At 41.6% G+C, this 10,325-nt stretch overlaps 1 protein-coding gene across 1 annotated transcript; it reads right to left on the reverse strand.

The window, feature by feature from the left end:
* Positions 1 to 2,293: 2,293 nt before the first annotated feature.
* On the reverse strand, positions 2,294 to 9,776 carry SARC_05934 (hypothetical protein). The gene is made up of 12 exons (XM_014300192.1): positions 9,213 to 9,776; positions 8,669 to 8,745; positions 8,369 to 8,439; positions 8,039 to 8,176; positions 7,013 to 7,413; positions 6,656 to 6,881; positions 6,232 to 6,366; positions 5,930 to 6,071; positions 5,497 to 5,660; positions 4,686 to 5,337; positions 4,102 to 4,391; positions 2,294 to 3,891 (listed from the first exon to the last, which is right to left on the reverse strand). The coding sequence occupies exons 1-12, from the start codon at positions 9,491 to 9,493 to the stop codon at positions 3,730 to 3,732; spliced, it is 2,739 nt and encodes a 912-aa protein (XP_014155667.1). The 5' UTR covers positions 9,494 to 9,776; the 3' UTR covers positions 2,294 to 3,729.
* Between the last annotated feature and the right edge of the window lie 549 nt (positions 9,777 to 10,325).

The raw sequence follows: 10,325 nt of genomic DNA on the forward strand, positions 1-10,325 counted from the left end.
GAAGCTCTCTCTTCACAACGTATGTGCTTATATGTATTTGATAAGAATGAATCTTGAATTTCATTACGGACCAACCACTCCGCAGAATGTCGCTATGGATCGCGAGTAACTCTGGAATATCAGATTTTTGGGCCCTGCGTTAAAACTACCACTGACATGAGAGTATTACAGTTACAAACCAGCATCATTACCCTACTCCTGAATGCCAAGACATAGAAGCAACTTCTGACTTCAAGTTTATGATATTAAGTCCAACAATGATGACTGGGTGTGCTACAAATCACTTAGATATTGGTTTCCTTGTTTGTGACTTCATCAGACCCTTCGAATGTAATGCCACCAAAGTTGGGACTACTGCGTAGCGGTTAATTAACGAGGCATGCAATGCCACTATACGATTCACCAATTTACGCACCCATGATAGATAAAAGGGAAGTCTTGCTATTTTCCAGCATTAAGGCTGCATAGGTTTTAGCAGAATCTGAGTGAATACGATCAAGTCGGTGGCACGGCTCTAACAATCGACGTAGATATGTTAATGTACTAGTGTATCAACATACAGGTAGAAGCTCTTTTTAGGACGGTTTGTTAACACACAGATAAAGGCTCGTTGTGAGACGCTTCATAAAACTCGATTGGTGGCAATATATATATTGCGCTGGAGTGTATAGTTTGACGCGCATCTTCAATCGGAAATTTTGCGAAAAACATATGATATATGACTTGCCATACATCGACAGTTGTCGAATTTGGAATTATGACAACTTTCAGACCCCTGTATGGAATACAGTAGCCCCTTCCAAACAGGATTGATTCGCGTGACTCAACAAATTTAGCGTTTTCAATATGAGTTGGTGCTGTTTATCAGTCACGACAAGGTAAAAGTTGGATGGCACGTGGTTTTTTTATATAATACTCGGGTATAGATGTTAAACACATTGTTCGTTGATTGATTCAAGTTTATAGCTACTGTGATTGTTTATCTGGCTGTGTTGAGCAGCCACTGAAAGTGTCTTTCAGCACACCTTGTTGATGATACACCCTTGTGGATACTGAGGCTGTAAAACTGAAATGCAAAGTGTTTCTAGACGTATATCCCTGCAAGACCTACATGAGAACTAATAGCAGCTCAGCTAAGGGAAGTGACCCAGGCAAACTCAAGTAGTCGTTCGTCCGTGACGAAACAATCTTGTTCAATATCATCAAATAGATTCAAGGGAAAATATGTAAAAAATTACACTCGCACTCGACAGAAAAAGGATTTGATAGCGCCACCATGCGCCTAAAATTGGAAGGAGTGGATCAGAAATCTGCGCTTTCAAGTGATCTTCGTATCCAAAATAAACAGCTCATGAGAAACAGAAAAACCAGAGATATTTACGACTAAAACAGACATGTTGTTACCGGTGGTGATGAGTTGTACAAGGTTTTTACTACTCGATACAGATGTATGCACTGCTAGCTTCATTTGAATGTGAAGCAAGCATCTTTTGAAGTGTACAAAGGATGGCAGCGCACTTGAAGATTTTAGGGTTCAGGGGTATAGAAGTTCATTGGGCTATAAATCAAAATTTATACGGGATTTCTATTATTCTCACGTTTCTAAGTGCAGCATACCAATATACATACGTTAGCAAAATAAACATTAAACGGGTCACCGTAAACGATGTCAGTATTTAATAAAATCAAACATAACCAGGAAAATATGTGGTTATTTGACTTGAGAGTACAATTGAAAATAGAATAAAGGTATGCTACACGGTACCAAGCATTGAGTAGTCTGTATAGCAGGACGTCGCTAATATATATATACGTATATATATATACACACACACACACACACATACATATATATATATATATATAAATATATATGTATATAATAATATATATATAATAATATAATATAAGTATATATATATATATATATATATAAGTATATATATATATATGATTGCTGTATGTCGATCTACCTAGGATCTTCTCGACATCGGTAGGATTACCAAACGAAAAATCACAAACAGTAAGCGGAATATAAGGTAAACCATTAGATCAATTAGGCGTTCGGGAATTGAAATTGATGTAGGACCGTAGTGCCACCCATACAGCATGAGTTTCTATATATTCAGCCGAGATCAGTGAATAACGATAACTTGAAATCAACTGAATGAAATTTTGGCTTGCGAAGATTCAATCAGCGCTTAAGTTCTATGCAACTACTAAACAAACTCAGCGTTCTTCGATCGATCAGCTCGGGCATGTTTAGCACGCTTGAATATTCACGAGTTTCGCACCCTATTTACAGTTTATATGCTACCCGTTAATTTATCAGTATGTAAGTGTGCCACTTCTGTGGAGCACTCCTCTCATCCAGATCATCGCCTCTTTTGAAACTACAGTTAGCACGACTACAGCTTATCAGATACATTTTCATAGCCATACTTCTATCTCTCTGTGTGATAGCAAGTGAATGTTTTCTGAGTTCACGGTTGAGTATATTAATCCTAAGAGTTACTTGGTCACTAGATAAAGACCACACTTTTGAGTGGTTCTTCGTGTTTCGATCCAACTCTTCCTCCAATAACGCCTCTAGTGCTGCGTCAAACTCATCAAAATCCTGGTCATCTATTATGTTATCTAGAGGATTGTTGAGACTACTGTTCGAAGTTGTTTCCTCACTATCGACAAACAAATCTTCGTCTGGATGTTGTAACTCTCCATCTGTATCAGAAACGCACGACGCATTGCTTGACACAGACGCAGGGTAAGCATTTATTTCAAACACTCCCTCGTTTACACATGTGCATATCTGGTCCTCGGTTAACCAACAAGCACACATACAAGTACAATCACGATAGCTTGCACTATCGCATATGCACATATATTCGTTAATGAAACGACGCCTTCGCTCTGATTCTCGATCCAACTCAGAACAGTCACATTTTGTTTATTCACAAACAATGCACTTCTGTCCAAAGCCGAATGAACTCAAACCGGCTGTACCAACTGCTGCACGCTTCAAAATCAACTGCTTTTTACGTTTCGTACGGTCAGAACACTTGGGAATACACACCTAGTATTTTCGGACGTTTTCGATTCAAACTCTCCATCGATGCTCTGCCCTTGTTAGCTTGTTTAACATTGCCACCAAATCGCCCAGTTTTCTCACGAGCGTACTGTCTTTGTGACCGTCCACTTTGCTTCTTTTTACACGGTGTTGCATCGCTCTCTGTATCACTCGCATAGCTACTGCCATCCGATACATGCGCTCTTGTTACAAATCCTCGAGTTTTGTTCGTTATGAGTCTATCTCATTCGCCGCGTCTATTCTTGCTGCCACCCAACTTGGAGGTAGTCTGTACATATTTGCGCTTTCTAGTCTGAACCATTCTAAACAAATTGTGACTAAGTTTTGGTATCTATTATTTGTGTGTGCAAACACACACGTACGATATGTACATATGCAAATGGTTTTGTTTGTGATTGTTATACAAATTTTGTTCCGGAGAAGCTGTGTGTGTCGAATTAGTAAAAACCGGCTTTGTATACCATACCCAGATGGGCCAGAACCTCGGACCAGACCCCAAGGGGTCCAAATATGCCATTCCTTTTTTTTATTGCATTTTTGGACAGCTCACCATCAGCCGAGGACTTTGGCGTTTTGCTTTTTGAATTTGTATGGTTGGATCAAAAGTTATTCGTGTTTGAAAATCGGGTTAAAGACCCCGGTTATTGAGTGTGTGTGCCATATGCGGATCGTCGGCCGGCATCCATAATCATTTTCTTGAAGCTGTTGTTGAAGCTAGTTTCCTCAATAAGATCTTCCATGTTCATATGGAATCGATAACGCCAATAGTGTTCGGGGTTCGCCGGTACATTGATTTGCTCAACCTGAAAAATTAGAATAAAATCAATTAGTATTCGAAAAAACGGTTCAAAACCAAACCGGGGGCTCAGAATCGGCATTTACAGAAAACAAACCCTTGAGGGTTTTGAGGAACGCCGCTTTGAAGAAGGCCTGCATTTAGAATAAACCTGGGCATTTTTTTTTGAAAGCTACCAAACAAAACAATCGACGCTCTCGAAGTGTGAACTACGTACCTGAGGCGGGTTTCTTCTAAGATTGCCGTTCATTCCTACGATATCCTGAATAGGGAAGATTGCCAGGATACAGGGAGCCCACAAGTGTTGATTAACAACTTCGTACACCACAAACGGTTCGCACATGCTAGGGGCTGATCCGTGGTGACCTAGAATCTCTTCCCAGAATTTCTGAGTCACAGCGCGGTCTTCCTCCCACCAGCCGCGAATGGAGGACATGTCATGGCCAGATGGAGAAGCTACGCACAGGTAGGGCGTATCCTGGGGATGCCAGAAGCTCTGTGTTGTGTCTGTGTGTGTGACCAGGTGGTTGATACGAGTTAAAAAGAAACTATACAAGACAAGAATATCGGTACTCAAGTGCGGTGGAACAGTGATAAGAGATGGACCACTCATTGTATATGCATGTTGCAGATATGCTTTGCAGTGATGAGTGTACACAACAGTGCCAGACAAGAAACGAACTACCGTGTTCTCTCGTCAACAAGGTATTGTAGAACGCAATAGCTCGTCAATAAAAATGACGTCTATACACATAAATGTAAAGAACAGTCCACGGATGTGAAGGTAAGGGTTATGCATACCTGGAGGCATTCTTTGTATGGCCAAGCGGACCATATCAAGTTTTTTCATGACACCGGGCACACACGCCGGTACCATGCCCAAATCCTCTGCACAGATCAACATATTGGTAGCATTCTTGATGGCGGGCAACTTAACACGAGCTTTCTCCGCCCAGAATTCTTCCTGCCGCGAGAAGAAGTAGTCTAAATACAATTCGTACAGCTGTGATTTGCTGTGTCCATCCAGTTCTTCAAAGCTCTTGCAGCCTGTATTCATACGCACACGCGGGTGGAACTCAGTCTTATTACTGCCTGGTACCTCAATCAATAGAATCTCGGCGTGCAGGGCCCACAAACCTCTCTTAATCTTCTCATTTCTGGCACGATCAGCCATAGACATAGTCTCGGTAGGAGCCAAAAGATTGGCTGCCTTTCGTTGTGTGTCCACATGTTCCTTCAGTACCCACACCCCATGATCTTGGGGCTCAAGGAATTCGGACTTCACATAATCGGTATACTCACCAAACTTGTCGCCCAGGAAGTGCTCGCGAATATATGGCTTGCAATACCTGTCGTAGTCGAAATGTATACCTCGGCTGCGAATCTCGTCGATGTGGATCGGAATAGCGGGGTTGAAGTAGCCCATAAGACCCGTCACAGCGTTCATGGGGATCTGAAATATATATGAATCCACACACGACAAAGAAAAGACGACAAGATATTGAGCAATCGGAACATCGAATACTTAAGCAATTTCAGCGCATGTACAGAGGTGAAATATACGAAATACACCTTCACATCAAATAAACCAGGAAAAGAACGATATTCACACCTGCCAGATACGGAAGAAACCAAGTACATGATCAATACGGTAAGCATCGAAGTACTCAGCCATCTGCGTCAGACGCTTCACCCACCACTGGAAACCGTCTTTCTCCATCTCCTCCCATTTGTAGGTAGGGAAACCCCAATTCTGCCCATCGACGGCGAAATCATCTTAATGCAGCGGGCGATAGATACGAGAATATAAGGCAAATGCAAAAAGGCCGTGACAGCTGTAAATAGCTATTGACACCTCATAATAATCATTCAATATGGAGCACTATAAAACGTGCGAGCCAGAATACAAATCTAGGGCCAGTTACCCATACAGGGCAGGTATACGGGGTACGTTCGACCATTCCTCACATGAAACAGCACTAGCACCCGCACAATACGAGCACCTCAAGAATATAAAGGTTAGTAATTGAACTGACTAGATATACCTGGTGGAGCACCGGCCTGCATCTCCATGTTGAATAGATTAGGATACATCCATGCATCTACACTGTGTCTGAAAATGCCGATAGGGATATCTCCCTTCAGACAAATATTCTTAGAGCGAGCATAGCCAGCAGCCTCTTGCAACTGGAACAAGATAAAATAATGTCAGAATCAGCACAAAGGTCATGAACACAACGAAAATTCACACCAGTACATTCTTGGCATGAAACTCAACGCGAATCAGATACACCAAAGTTTGCGCGAAAGGATAGTAGTAGCCATAGATACTGACAAATTTGCTCACCTGCAAGTGCAAGTGGTATTGGATGAAGTAATGTACGGAGATATCCGTGTAGTCATCCTTTTTGGGGTCTGCAAGCACCTCTAGCTGCTCGAAAGTCTGCGATGAGAAATCTCCCCATTTGGTGAAGTCGGGGGTCTATGACGATAGACAAACAGAATGCGTGACGCGAGAATTATATACCAGCTTAATAATTTCTGAAAAGTACCTTTCGACATGGGCATCGCCCGAGAGTACTAGTCCAAGGTAATACTTAGTCTTAAAGTGGGCATTTTGCATACGTAATGTACGACCAAAATGTATAGTACATAGCAAAATAAAGCCCAGAAGAAGCCCGCCCCCAATACGAGCGCAGATACCTCAATTATCTTCGCGAATGTACTAGCGGATGCAACACAAAACCTGCAGAAAAGTATTTATTACTCACCTGGTATATATCACGGAAATATGAGAACATGGCATACGGTAGAAGCCACTCTTTGTTTTTTTCAAACCATGCTTGGTAGGCGGGATCTTTGAAGAACTCCTCCTTGACTTCATCGAAGAGCAGCTTATAGAAACGAGACTTCAGCTTCATTACAGCCTCATAGTCAACCTCAGGCAGTGCGTTCAGCTCCTTCGCTTTCTCATTGATGGCCTTCTGTGTTGTTTCACTATGGAGGGCAAATGGGTAGGAAGCTAATTTTAGCACATTTACCAAAAAAATGGATACATTACATCCATAAAAAGCGACTTAAATGTTCGAATTCGAGAATAGAACAAAAGTTCTCGTGCACGCACACACCTACGCAGGGTGCCCATCTTCTTCATGTTAAGATACATGGGATGCAGGGCATACACAGATATGGCTGCGTAAGGGTAAGAATCAGTCCACTTCTGCTTGGCGACAGTGTCGTTGATCGGTAAGATCTGAATAAGCGCACAGCCCACCTTATCCGACCAATCCACGAGCTTCTTAATATCGTTGAATTCACCGACTCCGGCGCTCTCTTTTGTTCGCAGTGCAAACACGGGCATGGCTACGCCACAGCCACGCCAGTTGGCCTTGAAACGGAAGAACTCGTCGGATTTGACCCATAGATCACCTTTGCCGAATGATTTAGACACCAACAGAGACCGGTTGTCTCCCTCCTCCCAGCATCGCACCTTGCCGTCTTTTCCCTTGATGATGAACTTGTACGAGATCTGTGGTTGATAAGTTGGATGTGGCATTGGCGAAATAGAATACCACACGGTTTATTCTCGATCGCATGTAGAAAACACTGCGAAACTCGCACAGTTTCATGCCAAAACAGGCCGCACTATGATGCGCATCCAAGTATCAATACCTATAGATTATGCATTGCGGATACCCCCAGAGCACAATCGAGTCACATCTTAAATAACCAGACACCATAGGACCACAAACACCAACGAATAGAGGTCATCTGTAAGTAAAGACTAGTAAAGTGAAGCATAAGTCGACTGATTGGACAATTGGCATACACCATACAACACGCACATACATATAACTATATTGCTCTGTTCATAGAAAGTTCACCAACATCACATGAGTACTAAATAATAACAATCATAATTTAGCAGAAAGCCACTATATAAAAACCATACGCCTTGAATCCTGGAAAGCAAAAGGATACACCATGCATATCAAAAACATTTAACTACTGAAAGGAGCTAGAACTACAAGAATAACAACCATCACCGATGGATAACTGACTGGTATGTAACAGCTTGCCTCCTATGAGAAAGTTATGTATAGCACCATCGAAAACATTCCAAAAGAAAAATACAAAGTCTGTATGTAGTTTACCTCTTGCCCCGCATCCGTATTGAATTCGCCAGTCCAGACGGGATGGTCTACGTTTGAGAGCACCAGCGCTTTAGCCTCGTCCCAATCTCCAAGGGCCGCGCACGAACCAGTGACGGCTACTGAATCGCCGGTCTCGACCTATTGCGACAAAAGGGTAATTTCATGTTCATTATATATATCAAATATTATTCAAAAATAGTAATGTCACATAAGCATGTTATTGTAACTGTTTTCAAATATGGTTAAGCAGCATCAATCAGGCAGCATGCCAATAAAGCATTTATAGTAGTCAAAAGTTCATCGGACAATAATAAGAAGATTCGAACATACCTGAGGGCAACGCATCACAATGCGAACGACGGGTCCAGATTCATATTTACCTGTTGCCGGAGCAATACGGTCTACGGCGAATTGAAGATGCAAGGTTATTTTAGCAAAACTCGGAATTATGCTAACAATCCACATCAATACTTTTAACATAGATCTATTGAATGCTAGAAAAAGTCGCGACCAATTCAAATGACGCGCGCAATCAATCTTACTAGCGGATAGCTTGTTCAAAGCATAAAATATCAGCGCAAACTGACAAAGCAATTAGTATCGACTGTATTCACCGAAATACTGACGTACCTTCGGCAGGACGCAATGCTCCATCCACAAAGAATGAACTGTACAGTACATTTGTGTCGACCTCATGGGGGCGCCAGCTGCAATATACGTGGTAAAAAAAAGGTAGGCATGAGTTAGAGTACGATACCACCTTGATAAGAGATAAGTGGGTACAATATCGAAACTCTGGCAGTAAAGAAACGAGCAGGGCAATGCTAGAAAAATGGAAATAAATGCAAAGGCGAGAGCTAGATGGCCTCGACTGTGAACTAGAGTACGATACCATCTTGATAAGAGATATGTGGGTACAATATCAAAACTCTGGCAGTAAAGAAATGAGCGGGGCAATGCTAGGGAAATGTTAATATATGCAGCGGCGAGATCTAGATGGCCTCGACACACTTGCCTTTGATTCCAAGTGAATGATTGCCGAGCGCACACAAATAATCATATATAAAAAAACAACCCAAACTTCTACTAGAGGTAACATTTATTAGCAACGAGAATTTACATTGGCGAAAAAAGCGCAGTGGTCTCGTGCAAACAAACTCAATCAAACTCATACCTCTCTTGGAGCACAGCTCTAGCTAATCCATCTGCTAATGCACATTTGCGGTTGTCCCCAAACTCGCACGTGAGAGCCGTACCGAAATCGTATGCGATTGCGTACTTGTACTCAAAATCGCCAGAGATCGTTGCTGCACCTAACCAGTGTCCACCGTCACGATAGTCCAGGCGTAACGCTTTGTTCACTTCCCACTCGCCTAATTCGGGGATAGACCCAGTCACGACGATAGACTCGCCGGGCTGGGTATTATATTGTATTGAGAATGTCACTTCCGTCATGTTGCGAGTCAACTAACTGGGGTCTTGTTCTCGCTGGTTGTTTATTCTTAAATGAGAAGATCGATTCACTACTAGATCTGCCTCAAATATCTCTCGGTCTCTAAGAGCTCCATAGCCTCTTTCAAAATGGTAAATAAGTTGCTATTTACGGATTTATTCCTACTTCCACGTAAATCCACGAAAACCCTATATATTTCCGATTTCGGTATATTTGTTTCAGTTTAAAAAAAAACATCAACAAAAATAGTACACACTGTATCAGTATGTATTGTCAATATGCAAGAGACCTTTTTATATATATATAAAAAGATTTGTTTCACGTCTCTTGGTTTTATGACTTTATGAAATTAAAATGCATATAAATTTGGTTTGTAAAAAACAACAACAAACAAGTTTTAAAAATAAAATAAATAGCATTAATTCTTGGGCCCCGTCCACCGTCCAATATTTAAAACAAATAAATACAATAAAGGCGGTATGTAAGAAGGCTATGCCCGGCATTGCCCGCTAAATATGCCTAGTAAAACTGTAAACATAGATAGCGTTATAAAGGGGAAAGAAAAGTACATATTGAATAAAAATATGCATGCTTCTCCATCGCCTTCTGAGAATTAGACAGCTTCTCTAAAAAAAAGACGTCTTCAGTCTTCACTCTTCAGTTCTTACTTGTCACCTCTTTTAGTTTTTATCACGGCCCTCTGGATTTGGGTCTCTGCTAAAATTTGGATGTTGTAGAGACACTCTAGTGACTCTATACCGAGAGTAGTAGAGAGAGAGAAACTTTCTTGAATTCCGCTCGAGAGTTGAGACCCTAAATCATGAGAGGTGTTTT

This window comes from Sphaeroforma arctica (genome assembly GCF_001186125.1).
Source record: "Sphaeroforma arctica JP610 unplaced genomic scaffold supercont1.403, whole genome shotgun sequence".
Taxonomy (NCBI): Eukaryota; class Ichthyosporea; order Ichthyophonida; genus Sphaeroforma; species Sphaeroforma arctica.

What these genes read in the sequence shown, in the direction of transcription:
- SARC_05934 (XM_014300192.1), bottom strand. Translation starts at nt 9,493, where the DNA reads ATGACGGAAGTGACATTCTCAATACAATATAATACCCAGCCCGGCGAG. An exon ending in AGAGCTGTGCTCCAAGAGAG is followed by an intron (nt 8,746 to 9,212) that starts GTATGAGTTTGA and finishes CGTATATTGCAG; the next exon opens with CTGGCGCCCCCATGAGGTCG. An exon ending in GCAGGCCGGTGCTCCACCAG is followed by an intron (nt 5,661 to 5,929) that starts GTATATCTAGTC and finishes CGCTGCATTAAG; the next exon opens with ATGATTTCGCCGTCGATGGG.